At 59.5% G+C, this 27,643-nt stretch overlaps 1 protein-coding gene and 1 long non-coding RNA gene across 7 annotated transcripts; one reads left to right on the top strand and one right to left on the bottom strand.

The window, feature by feature from the left end:
* Positions 1–27,461, bottom strand: FGF1 (fibroblast growth factor 1). 3 transcript variants are annotated; one of them, XM_075441850.1, is made up of 4 exons: positions 27,142–27,461; positions 5,332–5,525; positions 1,630–1,733; positions 1–855 (listed from the first exon to the last, which is right to left on the bottom strand). In XM_075441850.1, the coding sequence occupies exons 2-4, from the start codon at positions 5,498–5,500 to the stop codon at positions 661–663; spliced, it is 468 nt and encodes a 155-aa protein (XP_075297965.1). In that variant the 5' UTR covers positions 5,501–5,525; positions 27,142–27,461; the 3' UTR covers positions 1–660. The 3 variants fall into 3 exon arrangements, with proteins under 3 accessions (XP_075297965.1, XP_075297966.1, XP_075297964.1); XM_075441851.1 differs by lacking the exon at positions 27,142–27,461 and adding an exon at positions 23,635–23,863 and having other exon boundaries at positions 1–852; XM_075441849.1 differs by lacking the exon at positions 27,142–27,461 and adding an exon at positions 23,635–23,858.
* LOC142363977 (uncharacterized) lies at positions 1,689–15,921 on the top strand. Of its 4 annotated transcripts, none has more exons than XR_012766068.1 (14): positions 1,689–3,116; positions 3,194–3,704; positions 3,831–4,564; positions 4,793–4,942; positions 7,028–7,179; positions 7,306–7,459; positions 9,734–9,943; positions 10,206–10,287; positions 10,398–10,536; positions 11,073–11,201; positions 11,315–11,892; positions 11,979–13,014; positions 13,651–13,913; positions 14,723–15,921. It is a non-coding gene; the product is annotated as an uncharacterized LOC142363977 (long non-coding RNA). The 4 variants fall into 4 exon arrangements; XR_012766067.1 differs by having other exon boundaries at positions 3,194–4,564; positions 11,979–12,260; positions 12,864–13,014; XR_012766066.1 differs by having other exon boundaries at positions 3,194–4,564.
* Positions 27,462–27,643: the final 182 nt, after the last annotated feature.

The following is a 27,643-nucleotide window of genomic DNA, read 5'->3' as shown; positions in this document are numbered from 1 at the left end:
TGTAGAAGAGACAGATTTACTTAATAAATAAATACAAATACCACGTGGCAGATAGCAGCAGGAAATGCAGAAACACTGATGTGAGGGAGGCTGGGGTGTCTGGGCGTGGAGGTTCTGCCTGGCGCTAGTAGAGCTCAATGCACTGAGGGTATCTGCAAGCATTTCACGGCTGGCAGGCGGCAGCACGGCTGGTGGTGCAGCCTGAGATTGCTTGAAGGACACGTTAGAAGCTGCGTACTCACACGGATAAATATGTTCATACAGAGCATCCAGGGAGGCTTTGCCTTACAACGCCCGGGGACAGTAAAAGCGCGTGGTCCCCTGGCATCCGGGGTGCCCTTGGGGTGCCCTTGGCCACGTTTCTGGGTGCCTGCCCGGGGCTGCACCGTGGTCACGGCGTGCACCCACAGATGGCACAGGGCACGGGGAGCGGGGGCCGGTGGGCTGGGGGGTTCTCGGGGCTCTTCCCCTCATCTCTGCACAGCTGCGTGCCGAGCGGAGGAGCTCTGCTCTGCCTGTCTTTGGTAAAGCCTTTACCTAAAGCTCGGAGCTCTAACGTCTGGCTCTGTCATACTAGCCAAAAAGAGAGCGGGCGAGGGAAAAGGAGGCGGCAGTGGTTGGGTTTTGGGGTTCGGGTCGTCTCTGAGCTCCCGACGGGGCTCAGTCGGCCGAGACGGGCAGCGGGAGGAAGAGGATCGCCTTCTGGCCGTAGTGAGTCCGCGGCCCCAGCTTGCTGTTCCCGTTCTTCTTCAGCCCAACAAACCAGTTCTTATCCGCGTGCTTTTTGGAGACGTACGTGTTGTAATGGTTCTCTTCGATCCTTTCAAGGAACAGGCACTCCTCCCCCAGTAACTGCTGAAAGAAGAGAGAGCCCCGGGTACCGGCAGTGAGACGGGGCGATGCCGCAGGGGCGAGGATGCTCGATCCTGACGCAGCGATCCCGGCTCGGGCGCTCGCTGGCCGGGATGCCAGCCAGAAGTTCATATTTAAAGTGCAGAGGTTCATATTTAAAGTGCAGAGGGTAAGTAGCCTTGACTTAGCCCCCTGGGCTACTCCTGCAGCGATTTGTCCGTGACCTGGGCATTTTATCCGTCCAGGCGCTCCGTAAGCTGGTCCCGGCTGCCTCCGGCACAGGGCTCGGTGCAGCCAGGAGAGCGGTGGGACGCAGAGGTGAGATGCAGGGAGGGCTTTGCTGAGCAGCTATGAGCCATTCGTCCCCTCGCAGCCCCGAAGGGCCTCGCAACGCCGCGGAGAGGCGGCGGGAGGCAGGCAGAGGGGCTGCGGGGCTGGAAGAGCCGGGCTGGAGGTGCCCCCAGCCCCGCACCCCGCCGGGGTCCCCCCCGCGGCCCCGCTCGCAGAGCTGGGAGCTGCCGTGGGGATGCGGAGCAGCTGCTGCTCCCGCTGTGGAATGCGATCTTCGTTGAGCGAGGCAGGGCAGTAACCGGTGTTATTTGGTTATTTATTCCTTCCCCCCCCCCCAAATAAAGCTGGATGAAGAGTGGCCGTCCAGCTGCCAAAATAACAAACAGGGGCTCACGGCTGCTTGCAGCTGGCATTACACAGAGCTACGAGGTTTCTGCAAACCGCAGACCCTCCCCGTGTCTGGTCCCCCATCAGCCCCCCACTTACCGAGCCGTAGAGCAGCCCGGTGGGGTCCATCGCCAGGTACTGCCCGGACTGGGTGCTCTTTATATACACCTCTCCCACGCTTTCCGCGCTTAGCTGGAGTTGAACTGAAAATAAAAATAAAACAACAACAACAGTAAACGAGAATAGGAAAAGGGGAAAGAAAAGAAAAAGGTTGTCAGAGATACTTTCCTAGCAGCTTGGACATTTAGGAGGGTATTTTTGTTCTGAAGCCCAGCTTATAAAGAGTTTATAGGAAAAAGTACAGCGTGTAACAGAAATGTCTCCTCGTACGCTCTCCTTCAAAGAAACCCCACAGCCATGCCTTAGGAACCAAAGACCAATTTTTTCCTTCTTTTACATCAAAGGGAGGGCAGCCTTTTGGTTAAGACACTGGAAATGGGACACAGGAGATTGGGGTTTTAATTTTGGCTCTAATTTACAAATTTCTCATGTGGTTTTGACAAGACACTTGGGGAATGACGTATGAGGAAGCATTTTGAGAGCTCAACCAGGGACGGGCAGACTTCAGATGTCTGTGTTGCAGACCTCTGACCCAAGCATCCCATCCAGCAGCGTGCCATGCCTGGCATTACCCAGTGCGTCGTAGACAGGTAGGGGAGAACTAGAAAGGGCTGATCTTCATCCTAAAAAAAATACCTCCTGTAGGTAGCCATGAGCCACATCTCAGATTGTCCTGATTTGTGTGAATTTGATACCAAACCAAGAGCTGAGCCTGCCGGCGTGCAGGCTGGGCAGGGGCGAGGGCTTCGTGGCGATGCTGTGTCCTTCACGCAGCCCACCGGGCACTGGCTTTCCGTCCCCGTCACCAATGCCGGGCTTCAACTAGAAACTCCGGGGCAAAAAAAGCTCCTTACTGGTCTTGTACCGTGGGAGGAGAGCAAGCCAGCTGCAGGCTGGGGTGTCTGGGCCTCCTCCCTCCTCTACCCAGCATCCTGTGCCTAACACAGCAGATTTAACCTTTCTGTTTGTCTGGTTACTTTTTTTTCCTCCCTGTGGGTTCTTTTTTTCTTACTTTGCTAATTACAGGAGTCTCGGAAAATGATTTCAGCTTGGCTCAAGCTCTTGTTCAACGTGTTTATCAGGAAGAGGCCGTTTGGTTGGAGCGGAGCTTTGGGAGGACAGCACTGTGTGCTCAGCGGACCCCGTCCTGCTCTCGTGGGTCGGCAGAAAAACCCAAGTCTGAACAATTTGCGACCCGCCGGCATGTGCAGAGAGCTGCGGTGACACTCAGGGTGACCTGAAAAATCCAGCTCTTCCGAAGCATCGTTCCCGTCTCCGAGCCACCTTCTTTTTTTCTTACATTTTACTGTAGAGAGTTGCATTCGCTGCCGTGCTGCAGCCCCAGGACACGGCCAAGGAGAAACCCAGGCAGGGAAAGAGGGAAATGAGACAAAAATGATGATATTGTCCTAAAATCCGCCTTGGAGAGAGGGGAGCAGGGGGGACCCTCCAGCAGACCCGTTCAGGTCTCCGGCCGCACAGGGAGGGAGAACGGCGGCTCCAGGGGAAGGAGCTCACGCACCAGCTCTTGTCTGTCTTACAGGTCCGTGCAGATGCTTCCTCCCACGAAGTAACGGGATGAAACAGAGAAAATAAGGCTGTTTGTGGAAACAAGCATGGGCTTCATCCTCGAGGGTCTCCAGTGTCCTGGTAAATCTTCTTTTCACCTCGTGGAACAAGCTCGAGACACCCATGCACGGCAGGAAAGGACGCGGTGAGGGGATCCTGACGTAGGGCTGGACGACAAGGGCTTGGGGTGAGTGTCCTCTTCTGCTCTCCTTGGAGATCCTCCCTGGTTCTGGGGCTAGCACCCAGCAGGGCGATTTCAGATAAAATTAAGAATTCTTGATATTTATCTGGAACAAAACGCACACGGGAGCGGCAGCGATTTACACAGCAGCGACGCAGGCTGTGACGCAGCTGCGCACGCTGCCGCGGGCGTTCCCGTGCCTCGTCCCTCCCCGGGGGCTCCTCTCCCCGCTGTCACCCCCGGGTTTCCCGAACGGACCCACCTCGCTCCGCGCTGGCCCGTGGGCAGCCGCCGGTGCTCGGAGGTGGGTACCTCACCAGCAGGGCTGCTCCGCTGGCACGCAGCCCCTCCAGGAGTTTCCTCGGTAAATATTTGCACGCTCAGATATCCAAGTTTACGAGACCGTTTACAGGAGGTTCCTTTCTGGCAGAGGTTTCCAAACACCCGGCCCCAGGCCAGCAGCCGGCGAGGTGCGAGCGTGCCGGGGCGCAGCAGGTGCCACGCTGGGGAGTGCTGCCTGCGCTCGCTGCCTGCGCTCACTGCCTGCGCTCGCTGCCTGCGCTGGCTGCCCGTGAGCGTGGTGTGGCCGTGGGGACCGGCGACCGGAGGGCAAACGCTCGATCCAAGGTGATGGGCTCGCTTTGCCGGGGGGGAAAAGGCTGGGCTGTGCGGCAGCACCCACACCATGGGACGGTGGGTGCAAGGCTGGGGTGCAGGGGCTGGACGCTCGTGCCCTTGTTAGCACCCACATCCCAGGAGATGCCACCTTGCCACTGGCCCTCTCCAGAGGGCACACGGGGGTCTCTGTGTGCCCCGTCTGCCTCCAGCAAAACACCGCAGAGACGCTGGTGGAGCTCATGCAACCTCTCCGGCTGCTGTGAGTCCTGCCAGCTTCCTAAGACGAACTTCGATGCCAATTATGGATGGGGAACACGCTCCTGGAAAGGCAGCAGGATGTGCGCATGGTAAGATGGGTGTTGGTATCTGTGTGGGTAGTTCATCCTGCCAGCAGGTCCCTGATGTCCCATGGGCTGGAGCTGCCGGCGTCACCAACTGCAGGCAACGGGGACGGGCAAGGGGAGACCCTGGCTGCGGATGGGCAAGGGGAGACCCTGGCTGCAGATGGGCTGTTCAATCTCTGCCACACACAGATGCACGTTAAAGGTACTGAAACTGCTTCAGCATCCTACAGGCCATATTTGTTTTCAGAAAAAAAACTCCGTGGTAACACGAGTGCACCTCTAAAGCCATAAGTCACAAAATAACTCTTTCACCTGTTTCTTGCCTCTACTGGGCTTTCGCGTCCTGCAATTTTTTTGAATCTAAATTGAATTTAATTTGCTGCGTAAGGGGAGAGGTAAGTTCCCCAGGGCAAAGGCACGCTGTGTGCAGAACACACAGGTAAAATCCATTCTGCACACGGAGGAATCCGGGCCGCTCCGGCTGCCGACTTGACGCGCAGAGAGGCACAGCCGCTGGGAAATGCCGCGCTTGCACAGCCCGCTCCTGCGCTGACCCTCCCAACCCACGGTAAACGCAAAGGTACCGTACAGCTACGTGTGATGGCTGCGTGTGTGTAGGATGTGAGCCTGCTCCTCAGGCTTTTTCCCCAGCTGCCAGCTTGCTGCGTCAGCCAGCCGTGCTGCAATGAGCGCTTTGGCCCTGTACTGTGGTTATTTTGATAACCAGTTTCAGACTTACTACTCCTGCCCATGCAGAAGGGTGTAGGCAGCGTGCCTCCCCGAGCTCTGCGTACAGGCTATAGCCTGTCCAGTGCGTGTGCTGGCTGCTGGAAGGGGGGCTGCCACCAGGAGAAAAGAGAGACAGGTACAGAGCCCGTCTTCCCCAGCTCCCCCCTTCCTGGCTGACAGAGGCTGATAAAACCATGGGAGCAGGGAGGAACGCCGAGAAGCCCCGTGGGGTTTGCTTACTGTGCTGGTCGCTTCGGTCCCTGGTCCCGTCCACTTTGCCGTCCGGGAGGATCCGTAGGAAGTGGCCCCCGTTGCTGCAGTACAGGAGTTTGGGTTTCTTGTAGTTCCCCAGGGGAAGGTTGAACCTCTCGGTCAGGGTGGTGAAGGTGGTGATCTCGCCTTCGGCCATCTCTCAGCCTCTCCCGGCGGCCGGGCTGCAAGGGACACAGCAGCGTATGGCAGGGGCAGCAGCACCGAGTCCTGGCACACGCTGCTGCTGCTGCCAGGCTTTTAAGGGGAGGGGAGGGAGCCCGGTGGTCCCCGGCCGGGAGCCGGGCTGGCTGCGGGGCCGTGATTCACGCCGCGGGGCGATGGCTCCAGCAGTGGCACAGCCCGAAAGGTGATGCTCCCCAGCGTGGGAGGTGGCGGGGGGCTGTCTCCTCACTGGGTGTAGCTGGGCGGTAGGCACTCTGTCCTTTTATCATAGTAAATTCTGTTTTCTTTCTGCTTTCTATTGACGTACGTACTAAAATTATACACTCAAAACAAAAAAAAAAGTTTGAAAAACACCCAGTGTCTGATTGAAACCCGCAAGGGGCAGGAAGGGAGCCCAGGTTAATAACTCTCTCCACTATTATAGCTTTCAGACACAATTATGACTAGGTATGGCAGCACGTACTGCATGCCAGATAGCAAACATGACTTCATATCTTGGCACTCGGCACCTCACCTGGCCGAGGCACACGTGTGCTGAAGATCAGCACAGGCGTTGGACATCGTGGGAGGCCAGCAGGGAGGCCGGAGGCTTTCACTGCCTGGCTGGTTAAGCAGGAGATTTACCCATACGCTGATCGATAGCTTATGGAGAAAAGGAGCTTCAGGTCTAGATTAGACCCTTGTGCACCCTTGCATCTCAATAACAGTGGTCAGAAGGGAAAGGCAAAGCTCTGGCTGATGCAGAACGGTATAAGTGGGCGTGGGCACTATCAGTGCTGAGGAGCAACCAGCACCATCTCGTGAGCGTGCCCCTTCCCCAGGGAGCTGGGGCAATGCCCGGGGATCGTACTGAAACCTCCCTTTGCAACGCACTGCGTGGTCATGGCCCGTGTTGGAGCAGATGCCGTGCCAAAACCTGAAGGCATCGTCAGACCCGTAAGAGCGAGACGCTGCCAATGTCGGGGGTGAGAACCGCCACTGCAGCCGTGGCCGTGGGACCAGGAGGAGCCGTGGGTGGGGACCAGAGTCCCACCGTAACCCAGGCATATGCAGATTTGTCTGAATGTTTCTGGCCTGGAGACTGCATTTAAAATCCCCCATGAATACGCTGTTTTTCACATACAAAGTTCTGCAGCGCTCATAGAGAAGTAGATTTATGAACGGAAAAAGACAGGGCACAGTATAAATCAAGATACAGGAAATTACTTTAAATGTAATGTATTCCCATAGCTAAACTATGGAAAGCATTATATAGTCACTGTTTATATATATTTATATATTTATAGATTGCAAAATTGTCTATTTAGCACTGAGTTGAGCTACTGGTACATTAGGATGGAGCGAGTATCCTACTGTGTGAGTTTGCTATGGTACTCAGAGTGACCTGGGAGATATTAAGGACTGCAACTCTTTGCAATACGCACAAAAACACACGTCTATATACATATAACCTCTAAACATTTGGCTGTAAACTCTTAAGTATTCAAATTTGCAAATGCAGCTGCAAGGAGGGGAAACTGCTCCTCCAAGTGGATCCCAAAAGACTGCAGAAGATAAAAACGCCTGCAAGCTGGATTGCAAAAGCTGAAACCTTGGAAACAAAGACTTCATCGCTGCTGCTGGAAACACAGCCAGCCATTGCAACCAGCTTTGGTTAGTACATAGCCCTCATCCCTTACTCCCAGGCGTGTCCGCTTGGGATCTCTATCAGGACAGGGAGATTTCCTAGGAGAGGAAAACACAACCGTAAAGAAACTAAAGTATTCCCTGCCTTCCCAGGCCTCAGCTCCCTCTGGCAGCTGCTCTTTCCTCCGGACTACCAGCCCATGTTTTGCTGCAGTTGGAGGTGTTGGATCACCAATACGACAGTTGAATGTGGAGTCAAAATGCAGGGACGAATTGCCTTTCTCCAGAACCATTTTGATATTGTTTGGTAAGCCACCTTTGCTAGACCAGCAACAGATTTTAATGCCAACTGTCTGCCACGCTTTCTCTGAGCGGAAGCCTTCAAGTCGTCCAACGCGGTACCTAAGGCTTTAGTGCTTTCCTGAGCATTAATCAAGATCAGTGATGTTGTGTAATCTGCTGGAACTAAAGCTTTTCTCGAACCTTTATCTGAGGGTAAAAGGCGCTAAGAACTCTCCTGGGTTGACGATAGAAGTGAGAAACAAATATCCCAAAGCCAAGAGCTCAGATGAGGATCTCAGCAGGCTTCGGCAGCAGGGAGACCGCGTGAGGAGCAGGCTGGGTTGCTCCCTTGGTCACCTGAAGGTCTGCGCATTCAAGGGTCTCCGTGGGCAGCTTTAACAGGGCAGCTTGGCTGGCAGTGGCTTCTTCATTTTCACATGTTTCCTTTAAGGTTTTTTTGCTATTTTTAGAAGGCATTCAGTGCTCGCCAACTGCCTTCGACTCCATAAGCGAAGCTGAATGAACACTATTTTCCACTCCCATTGTCTCTCCTTGCTAAATGCTGTTGCTGTTCTCATACTTTTATGACCGTGGAGTCAGTACTCTACACACACTCATGGCCCTACTATTATGCTTTTGGCAGGAACACGTTTGGTTTTTATGGGAATTAAAAAGCAAGAGTGAGAGAGAGAACCTGAACCAAAGACAACATAAAGGGCCTTACTTCTTTGGGTAGAAGCCCAACAAAATGATTAAATAGCTCAAAGCAGAACACAGAACTCTCTCCAAGATGCTAAGCTGAGAGACACCACACTCCAGTGGTTATTTGGTGCCCCACGGAGAAAGGGAAATATTCCAAGAGGAGATTGCTGTGGGGGGCGGATGGCTGCGGCCAAGCAGCTGACACCGCCGGTCGCACTGGGACGGTAAGTTGGAGCCCAGGTTGGAGAGCGTTTGTCCAAGACCAGCTGTGTTGATGGCTCTCCTCCTTCCTCCCACCCCTGCGTTACACGCTCCTCCACTTCACTCCCGCAGCCTTCCTGTGCCGTGTTGCCAAAGAGAAAGCCACGGCTGCGGACGGCTGCGTCCTCACCGGGAGCTGGGCTCCGGGCATCCGCCCTGGGGTGGCCCCGGCTCTGTCGGCAGGCGCAGGGAGCAGAGGGTCCCGCCGGCACTCGGCTGTGCTTCCTGGGCTGGGGAAGGAGATGTCAGAGCCCCAAAAGATCAGAAATATCTTTCTGAAGAATAAAAAGGACTTCAAAAGAGAGTTAAACCCGAATGTTGATGTTAACCAAGTCCGACTAACTTTGGTGGCTGGAGCACTGCAGTGTGTGTGCTCCTTGCAGCAGGGATGAGCCCGGCGCAGGACTGGAATGTGTGAAATTCTGAGAAGTTTGGGTTTGCTTCCAAACTTTATCACCGACCGCTGCTGCTGCAGCGCCCAAACCAGCGGCTTCGATGTGAAATCCCAAACTCTGCAAGCACGCGAGTCTGAACATCGAGGGCCGGCTGCGCTGCCAGCAACGGGCGAACGCCGTGTGAGCTCCGAAAGCTCAGCGCAGGCTGGGGGCCGTGAACAGGCGTGAGGTCCTTCTCCTTCCCGTTTTCAAGTTGGTGTAGGCTTCAGTAGCTAGCACTGCTCTCCTCTTTGCTGGCATCACAAGGTGGTGCCGATGAGAGCTTGGCACCTTGGGGGACTGGTGATGGCCGAGAAATTTTTTGCTGGGTCACGCTTGGAGTGGGCTGTTGTGGCTTCAAGGGTGTTCTCGTGGCTCTCTCGAGGCTCCTGTGACATGAGTCGAGGCCAGCAGAGCCCAGCCTCCCACCAGCACTACGAGCACCCGGGCTTTCAGTCGCAGTCCCGGTGGAGGAGCCAAGCGGGGAGGAGCTGCACTGGGTCCCGCGGGGCTCCTGGCAGAGCTGGGCATGCTCCAGGCACACCCCTTTGCCCGGGGGACTGTCCCCGCCGCGGTCCCCGCTCCCCAGGGGAACAGACCCCCTGCCTCTTCTTGGTCGCCCCGCTGAACGCAGGCAGGAGCTGCAGACTGCGAGGGTGGGAAGTTGCTGCTGCTCCGCTGCAAGATGAGCACCTTCTACTACCATCCCCAAGCCTCCATCTGCCAGTCAAACTCGTTAGCAGCTTAATGAGCCATCTCGTGAGAGACTGCAAAGGTTACCTAGACCCCAGCGGTGACAGCCATGGGGAGCTGGAGTCCCTCACCCTGTGGCTAAAGTTTCTCTGCCTGTTTTGGCTTCCTGTCCATCCCTCCAACGCTTCCTCTCTGCTCCTTTTCTGTAGGCTCCTCCTGACTCGTGTGAATGGATCCGTTGTCTGGAGATCGGTTGCAGCGATTTCACGTGTTTGTGTAAGCACGTTGCTGGCGGAGCCCAGCCCAGTGCAGCGGCTGAGCACGCTGGGTCGTCGGCACAGCCTCCTCACAACTTCTGATGCCCAACTGGTGCCTCTGTCCCACAGACTGTCCCTGAAGCTGTGAGGTGACCAGCTAAGGTGAGCCTATTTTTTTACCTTAAGTATAAAATACCTGGCTACTACATAGAGGAAACTGGAAATATCTCACCTACCATGGGTTAAAAGCAGATTGGAGGTTGACTCACACAGGTTAAAGTTCTCCGTGGCTTTGGATACAATCCTCTATATAGGATTGGAAAGAAATGCTGTGGACGGTCTCTGTTCAGCACCCCATGAGAACAAGTGTGGATGTGCTGATGAAAGCTGCAGCTAATAACAATTATCATCTCGCTGACCAAAGATCACACAGAAAACTCGGGGCAGGCGAGAAGCCAGCGAAACCCAGGAGCCTTCTAAGCTTTTGCCAGACTTCACTTAATGAGGTCAGTGTCTCCTGAACCGGGCTCTGGTGAGTTCAGTGGAAACACTGCAGTTGCTTTCACTCTGGAAAGCGTTATTTTCTCCATTAAATCCAAAATCCCATTTCTTCCAGGGTGCGTGACTCAGCTGCGACCAGGCAGCATCGCCTCCGATGGGCTCGTTTCCCACTCCCGGCTGCAGCCACCTCGCCAGAGCAGCCGTGCCCGGGCTGTTCAGACACCGCGTGTGGGAACGGGAAGCACTGGCAGCAGGTAGAATGTCCCTCAGGAATTCAGACTCTGCCTTTCCTCCATCCATTGCCCGTCCCGAGGGGTTCCTGAAGCACCCGGTGCTCAGTACCGTGAGCTGGCAGCTACGGCTTTGGGGCGATCCTAGAACCGCCCAGACATGCACAGTAAACACCTCTCGGATAAACAGGGATTTTATTCATCATAAGTTTTAGAGACCCATGGTGTGGGATGGATTTCCTCCCCCAGGAAAGGATTAGAGACCAGCACGAGGTCCCCTCGGGCACTGGTTGCTCCCGGAGCTGCAGCCCCGTGGGTCGGGGCATGGTCAGCGCGGGCCCCCTTCCCTCCGGAGGGCTGGCGGGGCAAGGCTCGAGTCCTGGGACTGGGGCTCCTCGCAGCAGGACTTCATGAATCGTTAGGCAAAGCAGATGATAAACACCCAACAGATCATTTTGCGCACATCACCGGAATGCATTGGCTTGTTTCTAGCCAGGGTTTATGGCAAGGTGGTTTTCTCTCCAGCAATGTGATTAACTGCTTAATGAAACATTTCTCAGTCAGGTTTTACCCTTTGTAAGTGGAATACGTGGCACAAGGCGTGACCAAAACTGTAGACGTTGATTTATCTAATGCCTGCCGTCAGCACCTCGGGCTCTCCAGCAGAGAGGGCAGCCAGGAGCATCCTGGTAAGGACAGGCTCAGAAAAGGTTGCTCCCTGCCCAGGAGGAAGGGACGGGGGGGTCTCAGTGACAACCTGCAGCAGAGGTTAACCCGTCCCCGTGCTCACCACCCCTCGCAGGCAGCATTTAGCAATAAAGAACAGACGAGCAAAGGGCGTCTGACCCCGGGTAAAGCAGGAAACCCCGCACCAGGAGGGATGCCCTGCGGAAACCCCGGACCAGTGGGCCCCTGCCAGCCCTTGGGAAACGCGTGTTCAGGGTGCAGGTCCCCACGGACGCCGTCATCCAGCTGCCCTGGCTCCCCTCGCACCTCGGGGGACCCTGATGGACGCCGTGGCACTGCCCCACTGCCTGTCCAGCCCCAGGCTGCCTCGTACCGCGCCGCAGAGCCGTAAGGTCCCCGAGGCTGGATTTGGCCATGTTTTGCCTGTTTTAGCTCCTGTCTCATCTTCCTGCACAGCAGAGAGGGCGGTGGGGACGTGTGCGTGTCCTTGGGGCAGACCCGCCCGGCTGAGGACCCCCCTGCGCAGAGCCCGCCTGCGCGCCGGCCGGCCGACAGCGGGATCTTTGCTTCAAAGCCACGCGTGACTGCTGCCTGGCTTTGGGGCTGGGACACCCCAGCTGCTGCTTGAAGCTGGGACATCCAGTGCTGCACCTCAGCAAACCGGCGGCATCCGTGGGGAGACAGGAAAACCAGGTGATGATCGCTTTCTAATTATCTTCCAGCCTCTCCCACCTCCCCACCCACACCCTTTTGCAATCTGATGATTAACTTAATTACAGTTCCAGCTCCGGGAGTCGATCCAGCCCGCCAGCAGGAGCTTTGCCAGGAGGGTCTTGCCCCCTGTGTCCTGTCTGGGTTCGGCCCAAGACCACGGACACCTACACACACGCGAGCAACGCCGGCTGCCGAGGCCAACCCCATTGCCTCATGGGGGGGATCGGAGGGCTGACTCCCAGCACAAGCCAGATGCGTGGGACCCGGGTACGGAAAGAACAGACTGGACGGGGAATCGCAAAAGCTCGGTCTCTCCAGTGAGGACGGCGTGGGAGACGTGATGCGCCGTGAGTGTCCAAGGGGACACCTTTGGGCATCGCAGTGAGAGACAACGCAACTGCCTGGTTATTGGGAGGAGCCCGGGGGTGGCTGCTGCTCCCCTGCCCCTTCCCTGGCACAGAGCTCAGCTGTATTTTAAGACCCCATTCCCGGCGCCCGCTGGCGAGGCCGGTCTGTCCCGCGCAGGTAGGTCCTTTCCTTGCGGCATGCTCAGCTCTGGAGCTGCAGCTCATCCCCAGTGACCTGGCTCTGAGCAAGGACCGTTGCCCGGGGTTGGGCTGCTGGGACAGAGCCGTGGCCGTCACCGCTGTGCCGGTGCTGGCAAGGGTGACACCGGGAGCAGCCCGGGGACCAGCTACACCCAGTGTTCACCCCCTCATCCTGGGGGGTTCACTGTGGGCACCTCTAATGGGCACCTCTAACTGCTGCCCCAGTAGCACTGCAACAGTGTCCTAATTACAAAAGGCAATTAATGGAGAAAGACAGGGGCAAGACCCTTCCCTCCAGGAGATGCTGCGTGCTGCCCGCCTTTTACAACTGCCCCGTCCCCCTCGGCAGCTCACGAAGGGACCAGCGTGAAGCATGGTCCCTTCTCCTGTGCCCCGCCGCAGGGCTGCTCCCGCAGACCGAGACGCGCTGGGAGCAGCCACCAACACACGCCACGAGTTACGCCGTCCTCGTGGTCTCCACCCTGGCACCCGAGGAGGATGGCTCCGGGCTGCCGAGGCTGCTGAGGACCCAGGGACGACGCGCTGGGTGCAGGTACCTCGGTTTTGGGCGTTTGCTGGCTGGCAGAGGGTGGTCAGGCGCAGGGCTGCGTGCACCCCTCCTCCGTGGGTCTGCCTGTGCCCCTTCCCAGGGGAAAAGTGTCTGGAGGGAGTGGAAATTACAAGGGATGCTGCAAGAACTAATTGGCTGTTGTTGGTTGAAGAGTTCTGTGTGACGTGTGAGTTCCTGTGACGATGTAGGAAACCGTCCTGGGCAGGGGGGACACTCGGCGTGCCCCAGCACGGCGATGGAGGGGTGAAGTGGCATCTGCCCCCTCGGCTCCTGCTCAGCAGCCCCCAGGCGTGGGGGGGTCCCGGCAGTGGGTCCCAAGCAGGGGGTGGATGGGGTGCCCGGCGGGCAGGGACATTAGGCTGGGTGACGCTTCACTCAGCTGCAAATGTCACCGTCCCCCCCGGTGCCCGTGCAGGACACTGGGCGAAGCGTCAGACCACAAACTGGGAGCGCCCGCGCTGTCTGGTGTGGCTGCCCCACGGCCGCCGCCTCCCTCCCCACACGCCCACGGACGGACAGACAGATGGACAGACAGCGGTGCTGGCCGCTGCCGCTCCTGGCCGTGGGCACGCTTCTCACCGCTTTGTTTTCTGCTCTGGTTATGGGTGTTTTCTCCAGGTCTCCTCCCTTCTCTCTGTCCCTTGGAGCACTGCGATACGGGAGACGCAAACGCGTGGCTGCTTGCAGCGGGGAGCTGCTCTGTTTGCCGGCCAGCTCTGCCCAGTAAAACCAGCAGCTGGCACCAAATGACAGATTCCAGCCCCAAAATTTCACTAGGCTGTCATGCCAAGGGGTTCATCTGGTTCTCCTGTTGTACCACGTCCCGTCTGAGCCCTCTGGTCCCACCCCAAGCACAACCTCCTGTGACGGCCCCGTGCCAGGTACGTGCCCGGGCACCGCGCCCCTTGCTCACCCTCTACCAGCCGCGAGCCCTCGCAATCGCTCCGCGCTCAGACGGGTCCAAAATCTCAGTGTGCTGTTGCTGATAGGGCACGAGGCTCGGATGAGGAGCGAAAAGCAGGAATTCTCACGTGGTGGCAGATGCAACGCTTCCTGCAGCCGGCCCTCTGAAGGCTGGCCAAGCTCAGTCAAGGGCTGGCTCAGGCTTCAAACGGGGACGTGAGCTTGGGTTCAGACTCAGACCATGCCCTTCCCCAAAGCAGCAGAGGATGCTGGAATTGAGGGTTTCATCTGCAGGCCAAGTGAAACCCCACATCCACCCTCGTGGTTAACCATCAGGAGACGTATCATCGCTCAGAAATCAAACCTCCTCCTGCATAGTCCTAGTCCTGGTCGTTCCAAGGAAAATCTCTTGGTTTCTGGGTTCACCATAAGCTCAGCAGTGATTTACTACGCTGAAAGTGCACAGGGAGTCAGTTCTGGTTACTCTGAAATACTCGTACAAGGACTGCAGAGCTTGTCTTGTTAAGTTCTGAGAAAAACTGGCTGGAAGAGTTCTATTCTTAATTCTGCTTCTTGATATCTTCTTTTAAATCTAGCATCTAGTAGCTATGGATGCTAATGCCTGTCTTTTTTTCTCTGAGCTGCCTGAATAAACAGCTTGGGCTGTTTTCTCCTGTGCACGCTGTTCCTCAGTAACTTAACAGTGCAACAAAACCTCGAGATAATAATTGCTATTGCTAGGAATATCCTCCAATAAATAATAATTTTCTTATCTGCATGACTTTAGGGCTGGAGAAAATGCCTTACAGTGTGAAACCGCAATGCATAAGAGCACGCAAGGAGAGTTTCAAATGAAAGATTGGAGCAAGGCAAGCTCAGAGCTGGATCTTGTGAAGTGCAGACGAGAAGGTCATCAAAAACCGCCGGAATAATTAGCCGTGGATAACTAGCCACCAGAGTAAACTCGTGAGAGAAGCTGTGCCCCTCCACCTCTTGCTGTCTGCAGAGCCAGGCAGGTCGCTGCTCCGACCCGCGGTCGTTGGGCAGAAACCGGGGGGTTCTCAGGTGAAGGCAGTGGGTGGCTCTGGAAGCCCAGGGACACTGGGCTGTCCCTTTGTCATCCTCATTTCCAGCCTAGAGAGCAGCATCAGCCCCATGTCGGGACGTGCCAGACCTTGGCAGAAGCCCTAATTCTGGTCCCCCGTGTCCCAGACAGGGGTGTCCCGAGGCACCTGTGTCCCTAAGGAGGTGGCACCAGTTTGGTCCTTCCCGTGACGGCTGTGGAGCAGGCAGCGTGACCGCGGGCTGCGTGGCAGCGGGCAGTCCTGCACCGCTCCAAGGAAAACAGTGCCCTGGCTCGGACGCTGCCGCGGGTTTCCATAACGGTACCCTCGGCGGCAGAGGGGCGTTTTTTCGAAGGCTCTTCTGCCCTGTCTCATCTCCGTAAACAACAAACCACCACGAAAAGCACGTCGCAGAGAAGCCTGCAATTTTAACTACCTGGTGAAACTCGGCGGCCGCACTGGGCGCTTCGCAGAGGTGACACCCACGCTGTTTATTTCCAGCTCTGAGTGGGCAGCCCAGAGCCACGGGGATGTCTGTCGAGCAGCCAGCTCGGGGCAAAGCCGTGGGGTCAGGCTGGCCCACGGGGATGCAGCCGACGCAGCGATGACGGGAGGCAGAGAGATGCCCGGGAACATCTAAATGGGGAAAAAAAACCCCAAACTAAACCAAAAAATTTGGGGACAAAAAAAGGCAGCCTCGCGGCTGCAGCGGGACACAAGCATTGCTGTCCCCGCAGCGCAGCAGGGACCGGGCACGGGGGAATAACCAGACTGCCAGGAGCAGGCTGCAGTGGCGTGGGTCTTGTAGGACTTTGAATGCCGACGTTAATGTTTTACGTGTTTAGGGAGTGTTTCCACCCCGGTGCAGTTCATAAGATGCTTGTTCTAGCTCAGCCAAATTATTAAAAATTACACCAACGCACGCCGGTGTGCGCTGCTTTCCCCTTCGAAACCCGACTGGTCTTCGGGCACAGCCACCCCCGCTCGCAGCGCTCTGCGGGCAGCAAGGGGTTGATCCAGACTGTGCTGGCACGCAACAGCATCCCCCCAAATGCACCCCGGCAGCGAGCCCTGAGGCGAAGCTCCAGCTCCCCGATGGCAGCCCCTCGCAGAAGCCCTGGGCACGCAGCAGCCCGCCCGGAGAAAGGCGACGGACGCAGCCGATGGGCCCGAAGCGCTGCGTGCCAGCCCCACGGTTCGGGGAGCAGCAGCTGCCCTCGCTGCCTGCCCGGCCAGGGACGCCACGGCCGGGACCCCCAGGGGTTTTCATCTTTTTCAGACTCGGGAGCTGCGCTGGGGTGTGCAGGGTCCCCAAGGGGTAAATCACAGAATCACAGAATGGTCGGGGTTGGAAGGGACCTCTGTGGGTCACCCAGTCCAACCCCCTGCCCAAGCAGGGTCACCTACAGTAGGCTGTAGAGGACCTTGTCCAGGCAGGTCTGGAATATCTCCAGAGAAGGAGACTCCACAACCTCCCTGGGCAGCCTGGGCCAGGGCTCCGTCAACCTCAGAGGGAAGAAGTTCTTCCTCGGGTTCAGCTGGAGCTTCCTCTGCTCCAGTTTGTGCCCGTTGCCCCTTGTCCTGTCGCTGGGCACCACTGGAAAGAGTCTGGCCCCGTCCTCCTGACCCCCACCCTGCAGATATTTGTAAGTATATATTAGGTCCCCTCGCAGCCTTCTCTTCAAGAGCATCCCTCGGCTGCCTGCACCACTCGCTGCGCTTCGGCACCCACGCACGTGCACCCACGGAGGATCGCGTCCGCCCCGGCTTAGGGGTAAGCTACAAAACCCCAGTGAGAGCTTGGCAGTTAGTAACCTCTTTCCGTCAGTCGGAAGCGTTTTAGAACACCCTGCAGCAAAGGGAATATTAAGGAAGGGGAAGGGAGGGTGTTTTACTTGATGTGAAATGTATTTTATGTCCAAGATTTGACCTGCAGTTGAAACTCCAATATAAAGGGAGATGGAAATTCCAGTGGAAAATGTACCCAGCTGAGCAGTGTTCTTCTGGACAGTGTAAACATGCCCTGTGAGGACGTGCAGCTGTTAGAGAATTAACGAGTGACCCCTCCAGGGAAAGAAATAACGAGAGTGGGTGAAAGGCAGGGCAGCTTTGGGGAGCTGCCAGCCCCTGGCTACAGGAACGGCCCCGCGCGAGTTCGGGGTGGGGGGGCTGGAAAGATGCCGGGGGGACGGGGTGGGCCAGCTCCTGCTCGGATGGTGCAGGGATGCAGAAGGTCACGCGGGCGCGACCGTCCCCGCAGCGTGTGGCAGGGGAGATGTGCAGAGAGCAGCCGGGTCATCTGGCCCCGAGCTCCAGCCAGCGGCACCGCTTTCGGGGGGCTTTAGGGCGAGCAGAGCGTCTCTGGTGTAAGCGAGGAGCCTGGAGCTGGAGTTCAGCTTCTGGTGCACAGACTGGGGTTTGTCACGGTGAAGATCTCCCCCTCCTGTCCGCCCAGGCAGCGAGGGATGGGAGCAAGCTGGGAAATAACTGGCTCGGGGCTCCTGCTCTTCTTCTGTGGCCTGAGCACACATCAGCAAGGCTCGGCGTGCGATTCGGGGGCCACCAAGGGAAGGTGACCGTGCCTGGATGCTCGGCTCGCAGGCTGGGCAAGCTGCTTTCCTGTAGACCCTGGGCTGGGGATGCTGGGGGGGAGCTGAGTCCGTAAGCGCAACCGTGCACCTTGCACGGGTCACCGTGCACCTTGCAGGGACCACGGCCGGGGCTGGGTCCACCTCGGGGTGGTGGGTGCCTCTGGCAGGACCCGGGGAAGGGTCCCGACAGGGCACAGGAGCACTGTCCCGCAGCGCCAGGAGCAGATCTGCCCTGTCCATGCAGAGGGACGCATGGGTGGAGGAGGAGGAGGTGTGAGCTCGGCGAGGAAGGCCACTGGGCACCAGGAGGTTGTCCCTGAGCAGTGCTGGGCTGCCTGAGGACATCTCTGGAGGAGAAGCCATCCTGCCCTGGTCGCTGGCGGTGGCTCGCGGAGGGCAGCGGTGAGGGCTGCTCTGGGAGGTGCCGGCAGCGAGCTCGGGCGAAATGAGGTCCCTGCACGGGCGAGCGCTGGCGGGGCTCGTCGGGACGTGGGATGGGCAGGTTCACTAACTCCAGGGACGTGGGAAGAAAAGGTCTGAGGTCACGGCTGACGCCCAGATTTTGACTCTTGAAGCACAGATCTAAATTAAGAGCCAGAGGCAGGGACAGACTTTGAGTGCAAGTCATGAGTCATTTGTGAACTGGGTGTCTAGACCGCTGCGGGTAAAGCCCAAATGTTTGGGAGGACGACTCGGAGAGGACACCACCACCCCAGAAATGAGTCTGAAGGGACAAAAGGGTTTTGGATGTCACCTTTTGAGCCAGTGGCAGGGAGCCAGGCCTGGAGCTGGCACCCTGGCCACAGCAGCCAGCCAGCTCCCGCAGAACGCTTCGTGCGGAAAGCCCTTTTTGTGCGGAAAGCCCTTTTCTGCCTCTTTTCTAACCTTTTCCCAAGGGTTAGCTGTCAGGCTCGGCTGCCTCGGGGCTGGAAGGCAGCCTACGAGACGTCTGCTCGGCAGCTCCTGCACCTGGGCTGGAAGGAGGGAGGTGGTAATTGCTCCGTGACCGTAATTATCGCCCTGTGCTTTATGCCCGGCACTGGGCAGCGGAGCGGGGCCCCGTGGCGCAGGAGCTCCAGGCTCTCTCGCTCAGTGTGACCGATTCCCTTCCACGCTCCTCAGGTTTCCAGCTTTCTGGAATAACTGCCTTTTTCACGTCAGCAAGCAGCTCTGCGTGCAGTGTTACTTGGGTTCCAGATCGCTTTAATCGCCGTTTCCCCTCCTGCTCTCCTCTCCCTTTTATCTTCCTCTCTCCGCTGGCACCGCTCTGGAGGCTGCACTTTTCCGGGGTGATTTCATTCCCCTTAAAGCGCTTCTGTCTCATCCTGGGAAGGGCCAGATCAGGGGGTGTTTGCAAAAGCACAAATAGAAAGGGGAAAGGGGGCTCTTCTGCATTCGTGTCTGGGTCAGCTCAGACCCAGCAGAGTGGGTTTTGCCACCTGACCAGAACACAGGTTGGGCTTTGGGGTGGACCATGGATGCGTGTTAATGGATGGGGCCAGACTCTTTCCAGGGGTGCCCAGCGACAGGACAAGGAGCAACGGGCACAAACTGAAGCAGAGGAAGCTCCAGCTGAACCCGAGGAAGAACTTCTTCCCTCTGAGGGTGACGGAGCCCTGGCCCAGGCTGCCCAGGGAGGCTGTGGAGTCTCCTTCTCTGGAGATATTCCAGCCCTGCCTGGACGCGGTGCTGTGCAGCCTGCTCTGGGTGACCCTGCTTGGGCAGGGGGTTGGGCTGGGGGACCCACAGAGGTCCCTGCCAACCCAGCCATGCTGGGATTCTTTGAAACAGCAGACGCTGACGCTGGAAATCAGGCAAAAACCCGTAACTGCCATTACTGCGAAATCCTGAGTCAGGGCTGTTCTCTAACAAACCGGGAGCGAGGGGGATTACTGCGTTGACGAAGGCCGGGGCAGAGCTACCATGGCAAAGCAACAGTTCCCGTCTCCCTCGCTGAACTGGTTTTCAGCAAATTCTTCTGCAGAGCGATTTCTATTGCGAGCCCTTTGAAAGACAAAGCCAGCCAGGCCTGCAGCCCAAACGATCATCGCTTACGGTTCTGCAGTGGCAGAAAAACGGATACAGGATTTCTAAAGAAGACCCCGTCGCGAGTTGCTGCCCGCCGTGCGCAGGAGGGTGGGTGATGTGCTGCTACCCGGGGTCGGCCATGCCCGAGCACCCTGCGAGGGTCCGGGCAGGCTTCACCAGGCTCCTCCCTGGAACACATGCTCTCTTTTAGGGGATGTTTATAACATAATCTATAAATATCTACAATATCATCTATAATGGTTATTATTTTTATGTTAGTCAGGCATTAGAACAGGCAGTGGTGGAGTCCGCACCCCTGGAGGGGTTCAAAAACCGTGGTACTTGGGGACATGGCTCATCAGGCACGGTGGAGTTGGGGTGACGGCTGGACTTGATGATCGTAGAGGTCTTTTCCAACCTATGATTCTATGATTTACTAAAAGGGTTTGTAAGGTGCATTGCAAGTGCTACCATGTGTCTCAGGGCCCTGGCTGTGGTCTCTCTCAGCTGCGTGGGCAAACATGCCCCAGCGTGAATTGCTCTGAGCGTGTTTCTGGTGGCAGCCGGTTCATCCAAAAAAGTTCAGGTCTGGGGCTGTCTGGCAGAAAAGCCTTGAACCTCCACCCCGCAGCTCTGCCCGTGCTGGGGGCCATGCCCGTGGGCCCCCCGTGTCGGCTTTCTGCTGGCACCCTGCTTGCAAAAGGTGGAGAACGCTCCCCTCGGGTCTGCTCCAGCTGCCCGTTCGCGGTGGCCGTGACCCTGCCCCGGGGAACCGCGGTTAGAGGGAGCGGCGACGGGCAGGCTCTGCCCCCCTGGGAATTTATGGGTAGCTGGGGATGGGTTGGGCTCGACCTGCTGCTAGCGCTCGTCTTTCTCCCCCATTCCTTGCAACCTCTTGTTTCTGAAGCCCGATTCAGAAAGGGGCACGTCCATCTCATCCATGTACAGCCAGCCTTCCACCCACAGGCAGCACGGCCTCGGGACTGACTCAATCACCAGCTAGCAATTATTATACCATTAAAAGAAAAATCGGTGATTGCTTCCTTTCTTTCTGTAATTAGTGCCCTCAAGCCAGGCTGATTTCCTGCTGAAATGCGTGTGCTTGTGGTTCAGGACCGCGCTGTCTCTCAGAACTCCTTCTCCGTGGCTCACGCAGATAGGGGCTGGCTGAGGAACGGATGGGAGCATCTGCGGTTTGGCCGGGTTCCTGCGCTAATTAAGGGCCACATCCAGCACCTAGGAGCTGGCGAAAACTGCACCCAGCTGGAAGGAGGCGGATTCTGCAGGGAAGGGGCAGTGGCAGCGACCCCCGGAGTTGTCCCTGCCGCAGGCAGACACAGCCCCGGTGGGGAGGAAAAGCTGGGAGTGCAGAGGAGCAGGAAAGGTCCTTTCTAAGTGCCAGGCTCTCTTATTTTTTTAATTTCTGACTTGGCATCAAAGGAGAAAACAAATTAAAGAAGGTGCTTGAAATTCTGGTTTTGGTCTCCTCGATGAGTGCCTCACTGGAAGCAGATGGAAAGAAGGGGAAAGAGACTGGAGTACAACCGCCACGGCTATTCTCCTTACGGGCCTGGTGCCTCAGCCCGAACTCCTCGTTACAGCTACGCTCCGAGCTGCGAACCGCTATCCCACAGAGTCACAGAATGGTCGGGGTTGGAAGGGACCTCTGTGGGTCATCTAGTCCACCCCTCCTGCTGAAGCAGGGTCACCTACAGCAGGCTGCACAGGACCTTGTCCAGGCGGATCTTGAATATCTCCAGAGAAGGAGACTCCACAGCCTCCCTGGGCAGCCTGGGCCAGGGCTCCGTCACCCTCAGAGGGAAGAAGTTCTTCCTCATCTTCAGCTGGAGCTTCCTCTGCTTCAGTTTGTGCCCGTTGCCCCTTGTCCTGTCCCTGGGCACCACTGGAAAGAGTCTGGCCCCGTCCTCCTGACCCCCACCCTGCAGATATTTGTAAGTACATATTAGGTCCCCTCTCAGCCTTCTCTTCTCCAGGCTGAACAAGCCCAGCTCCCTCAGCCTCTCCCAGCCCAAACCAAAGGTGCCAAATACGAAGACAAACCGCCGCGAGCTCCAGCTGCCGCAGCTGGGCGGGCGCAGGTGCTGTGCGTGGCCGAGCCCCCGCTGCTGCCCTTCCACCTCCCTGCGCGCCTCGGCTTGCTGGGGCCCTGCAGCAAAGGGGACGACGTGGGTAAAGCAGGCGCAGGGGGACACAGAGCTGACCGCTCCCCGTCACCGCGGTGCCCGAGGATGGGGGTCCTGGGTGCCGCGGGGCTTTGGCTCGAGGAGCAGCGGGCAGGAGCCGAGCCGTGCAGCTGACGGGAACGCAGCGGAAGGAGCCGTAGCCAGCTGCGTGATGAGCTGCCTCGGTTGGGAGGAAGATCAAGGTCTCAGGAGTGGGAGGAAGGCCAAAGTCATTTGGGGAGCTTGGGAGGGAAAGGCCATCCCCTGGGCTGGGGTGGAGCTGGGAAGGAAAGTTTATCCAAAGGGCTTGCAAAGCTCTGGGTCTGGCTGGAGACCTCGGTGGACCCGAACTCTCTCCAGCCCCAAGCCGGTGGCCGGAGGAAGCGCGGCCGACCCGGGGTTGCAGGGAGAACATTGTGCTGCCTTTTCGCCACCGAGCCCAGTCCTGCCCTTAGGAACTGCTCAAACTTCAGCCCCCTGTTCGCGCAGCCCTTCCCGTGCACCTCGTGCGATCGCTGCAGGGGCTGCGCAGCGCCCGAGCTCCCCGTCGCCAGCGCCCGCAGCCCAGCTCCGAGCCAGCGCGTCGGGTCCGGGAGCCGGGGGGGACGGGGTGATGCCGGGGTGCAGCTTTCCCTGGAGCGGGGAGCAAACCCGGGAGCAGGGGGGTGGCGAGGTGATGCTCCCACCCGTCCGGAGGGCTGCAATGGGGTGGGTGGGCTGAGCTGGGGGGCAGCAGCTCATCAGTGAGACCCCAAAGCACCTTTGGATGTGCCACCCACGCGGCAGCAGCACCCTGGGCTGTGTTGCACCCAGAGCTCAACCCTGGGCAAAGCAAGGGGTGCGTGCCCAAAGCGGGGTGCTGAGCCAGCTCGGGGTGCCCCTGCAAACAGCACAGGCACGGAGCAGCATGCCGCTGGGTGCCCAGCCAGGAACCCAGGCAGGGTACCAAAGGGGTTGCTCCCACCTTGCTTCCATCTTGTCTTCTTCAATCACTGCTCTTACTCCTTTTCTTCTTACCCCCCTCACCAGCATTTCCCAGCCTGGATCCTGCCCCCGCCCTGCTGGCTTGGATGGCCCCGACCGAAACCACCGGTCCCAAACGCTGCTGGGACCTGGGGACGCCGGCGCAGCCTGGGGAGCCGCAGCTCCAGAGCCGGAGGAGGAGGAGGAGGAGGATGCTCAGCGCTTACCCCTTTGGGCAAGGAGAGGTAGGGGGAGTAGAGGTTGGCTACACACAATTACCTCTGGTAAAATCTGAACTTATAAGATCTTATGCAAATCAAAAAATATTTTTCAGCAGGACTGGGGTGTCTGGATAGAGCAGTCCCAAGGACTTCATTTTTTTTTTTAAGGAAACATTTCCCCCCCCCCCCCCCCATCAGAAATGAACCATTTTATAATGCTGTGTCACTTAAACAAATTTCCTATTTGGATTGTTTTTAAAAAATGGTCTAAATACTGTGTTTTGCAATTTAAAATGCTTTTTATATTCCGATTCAAATTGTGACCTGGGCCTCTGCCCGCAGCTCTGGGTGCATTCGCAGTGATTCTGCGACTGCAGCTGGGAATAACGGCCCGGGGTCTGCAGCCTCCCCCTCCCCGGGGCAGGGGCTGCAGGGGTGGGGGGTGCTGGCCAAAACCACCCGGCAGCTCCCCTGAAACCCTAAAGCTGCCCCTGGAGAGGGAACCTGCCCCCCCCGGCCCCCCCCTCCCCTCCGCTCCCGACCGCCCCCCCCCACGGCTGCGGCCGCCGGGCGCGGTGCGGAGCATCCTGCGGGGCCCCGCGCCGCGACCCCCCCCCCCCCCCCGGCCCCCCCCGGCCCCGGCACCTACCGCGACCCCGGCCTCGGGCGAGGTGGGGGACGGGACGGGTCGGGATGAAGCGGGCAGCGGCGACCAGAAGGGGCGGCGGGGTGCGGGGAGTGCGGGGGGGGGCGATGCTCGGCCGGGTCCAACCCCCGCGGCACAGCCGGGACCCTGCTGCCCGCACAGCCCGCACTGCCCCGCCTGCGCTGCCTGTGCTGCCTGCACCGCCCCTGCCCGCACTGCCCGCACCGCCCCTGCCCGCACAGCTCCGCCTGCCCTGCCCCTGCCTGTGCTGTTCTGCCCGCACTGCCCGCGCTGCCTGCGCTGCCTGCACCACCTGCACTGCCCCTGCCTGCACTGCCTGTGCTGCCTGCACTGCCCTGCCCCCCCTGCCCGCGCTGCCCGCACCGCCCTGGGGAGCGGGGCTGGCGCTGAGCCCCCCAAAGCCAAGGAGACGGGGGACTGCGGCGCAGCGGGGTCGGAGGAAGAAAAGCAGCCGAAAGCAGCACGGCTTTTACTCCCCGGTCTCACTCCCACCCCGGTGGTCCGGGCCATTTCGTGCACCCGCTGGTTATTTCAGTGCCCTCCCGGGGAAGGTGACAAAGCCCCTGGCCCTGATCTGCTGCTGGCTGCGCCCGGGCGGTGGGCTCGGGGGTCTCTGCCCTCCCCTCGGCGCAGCCGGAGGGAAGACGCCGGGGCCTCAGCCTCACCGGCGAGCCGGCGGTGGGCTCACGGGGTGCCGGTGGTGGGCTCGTGGGGTGGTGGGCTCATGGGTTGCTGGCGGTGGGCTCGTGGGGTGACAGTGGTGGGCTCATGGGGTGGTGGGCTCATGGGATGCCGGTGGTGGGCTCGTGGGGTTGTGGGCTCGTGGAGTGCCGGCGGTGGGCTCATGGTTGCTGGCGGTGGGCTCATGGGGTGGTGGGCTCGTGGGGTGCTGGTGGTGGGCTCGTGGGGTGCCAGTGGTGGGCTCATGGGGTGGTGGGCTCGTGGGGTGCCGGCAGTGGGCTCATGGGTTGCTGGTGGTGGGCTCGTGGGGTGCCAGTGGTGGGCTCATGGGGTGGTGGGCTCGTGGGGTGCCGGCGGTGGGCTCGTGGGGTGCAGGCCGTGCCGTGCTCAGGGGCTGCGGGTCGCTGCGTGTTGGCTGGCTGCAGCGTTCCAGAAGCAAGCGCCATGACTTCAGGGCTTGGCCTGCCGCCACGAGGGCCTTGCCGTGGTGCGTGAGCTGCGTTATCTCCGGCTCGCCTAGAACAGGCTTTTGGCCCTGGCTCGGGTGCAGCCGGTGCGTTTGGACAGCCGGTCCCCGCCGGCGGCGTGCTGAGCCCCGGCGTCGCGATAACGACGCGCTCCCTCCATGCCCGCAGCTGGCAGCAGCGCATGGGGACAGATCCTAACGTGTCCAGCGCAGCACAGGTGGACGCTGGGCTTTCAGAATCCCAGAATCCCAGCATGGCAGGGGTTGGCAGGGACCTCTGTGGGTCACCCAGCCCAACCCCCTGCCCAAGCAGGGTCACCCAGAGCAGGCTGCACAGCACCGCGTCCAGGCGGGGCTGGAATATCTCCAGAGATGGAGACTCCACAGCCTCCCTGGGCAGCCTGGGCCAGGGCTCCATCACCCTCAGAGGGAAGAAGTTCTTCCTCATCTTCAGCTGGAGCTTCCTCTGCTTCAGTTTGTGCCCGTTGCCCCTTGTCCTGTCGCTGGGCACCACTGGAAAGAGTCTGGCCCCGTCCTCCTGACCCCCACCCTGCAGATATTTGTAAGTATATATTAGGTTCCCAGCATCTCAATATTCTTTTTTTTTTTTTTGAGTTTGAACAAGCCCACAGGACATTTCCTCCCACCATTTCGGCCACAGATTGAAAATAGGAAGAAAAAAATAAGAAAGATACAGCCAAACATTTCCGCGCCTCTACAAAAGACTGGCGCTGGCCTTGGCTCCTGGGTGAAGGGCGTTGGGGTGGTTGGGGTATGAGGAACGTTGGGAAACGCTGCTCCGTTTTCTCACGGAGGGGAATGTCCCCCTTGTTTTGGAGCTGTGGGGAGGCCGCACCCCTCCCCGTGCCCCCAACCCTCCCCACCGCCACTCGCCTGCCTCTCCTCACACCCATTTGGGACTGGCAGCCCTGACGCCACGCGGAGCACCGGGCACCGCTGGCAGCACCCTGCCCACGACGTGTCCGTTGTGCCCGTCGCGGGACAGAGCCAGCGGTGCCAGACCCTGGCTGCGAAGACGAGCAGAACGTCCCTGTGTGGAGGAGAGAGAGCCTTGGCCGAAGCCCAGGCACCGGCACTGCCGCAGCGGCTCCCGGGCCGAGAGCCCGCGGGGATGGGGGCCCTGCTGGCTCTGCCCCCTCCTGCCCTCCCAGCCCAGCCTGGCCCTCGGGACGGCTTTCGACGGCTCCCGCTCCTGCCCGCGCTCAGGAACCTCCTCGCCTCGCTGCCTCGAACGTCGCTGGCCTCCTCGGCTACGAGCCCCATAAATATCCCATAAATAATACATCCTTCTTGGGCTTGTTTGGACGCGCGGTGAGTAATTAACCACCGAGCCGCCTTCTGCCCCGCGGAAGCGCTGGGTGCTTCTCCCTGCCTGGCACCCGGCCGCGGGCAGGCAGCTGAGCCCCAGCACGCGCTGCCCCAGCGGCCCCGCTCCCCCCAGACCACCACCCCCGGCGGAGACGACTGCGGCAAAACTTTCTGCAGGTGTAAAACGAGCCCCAGGGGCTCGCCCGGGTCCCAGGCTTCGGGTTCAGCCGTCTCCCTGGAGCGAGTGCCGCTCAGCCCAGCACGGCCTGGGAGCAGCGCTGGGGAGGAAAGACCCCCGCTCCCGCCTCGCTGCCTCCGAGCCCGGAGAGGGGAAAAGGAATCCCCGGCTGCTCCCCCAGCGACAGACGCCCGGCCGAGCCCGCAGACTTGGCTGGGAGTTGAGGAGCCGGGAACGCGCGTCGCAGGCCGTTGGGCAAGGGGGTGCGAAGCCACGGCTCTGCCAGGGGGCCGTACCGGGGGGCTCTGGGGGTGCGGGAGGAGGCACTGGGGATGCTGGAGGAGGCACTGGGGATGCTGGAGGAGGTGCTGGGGGTGCTGGAGGAGGCACTGGGGATGCTGGAGGGGGCACTGGGGATGCTGGAGGAGGCACTGGGGATGCTGGAGGGGGCACTGGGGATGCTGGAGAAGGCACTGGGGATGCGGGAGGGGGCACTGGGGATGCTGGAGGAGGCACTGGGAATGCGGGAGGGGGCACTGGGGATGCTGGAGCAGGCAGTGGGGATGCGGGAGGAGGCACTGGGGATGCGGGAGGAGGTGTTGGGGGTGCTGGAGGCGGCATTGGGAACGCGGGAGGAGGCACTGGGGATGCTGGAGGGGGCACTGGGGGTGCGGGAGAACGCACTGGGGATGCGGGAGGAGGCGCTGGGGATGCTGGAGGAGGCATTGGGGATGCTGGAGGAGGCGCTGGGGATGCGGGAGGAGGCGCTGGGGATGCGGGAGGCGGCACTGGGGATGCTGGAGAAGGCACTGGGGATGCGGGAGGAGGCACTCACCTGCCGGGTCGGGGTGCACGGGGCTGGGGGATGCCAGGAGGCGACGCTGCCGACCGGGGTCCGGGGTCACCCTGCCCCTCGCCGCGGTCCCCCCGGGCAGGCAGCTCCCGGGGTGACGCACACCCGCACGCCGTCGCAGAACTCACGGGTGGCTCCGGGGCAGGGCAGCGTCCGTCAGACGGGTGCGGGCGCCGGGGCTGTGCCGGGTCCCGGGCGGAGGCTGGCATCGGCCGGCGGGCACCGCGGGGCACATGGAGCGAAGCGGCAGCGCTGGCCGCTGCTCCGCACCCGCGTAGGACAAGGAAGTATGGATAATCCCTCGCCTTGCTATTTTTTTCCTCTCATGTGATCTTGTTTTTGGATTGCTATTTTGGGGCTGGACTCCAGCCCAGGTGAAAGAGAAGGACTGAAGCCAGCCTGCCCCCCCCCCCCCCCCCCCCCCCCGCCCCGAGGGCCTCCCAGCAGCTGCCCAGCCCGTCCCCGCTCCTGCTGCAAAGCCCTT

Source organism: Opisthocomus hoazin, chromosome 22, assembly GCF_030867145.1.
Source record: "Opisthocomus hoazin isolate bOpiHoa1 chromosome 22, bOpiHoa1.hap1, whole genome shotgun sequence".
Lineage (NCBI taxonomy): Eukaryota > Metazoa > Chordata > Aves > Opisthocomiformes > Opisthocomidae > Opisthocomus > Opisthocomus hoazin.
This window is presented reverse-complemented; position numbering and strand designations above follow the sequence as displayed.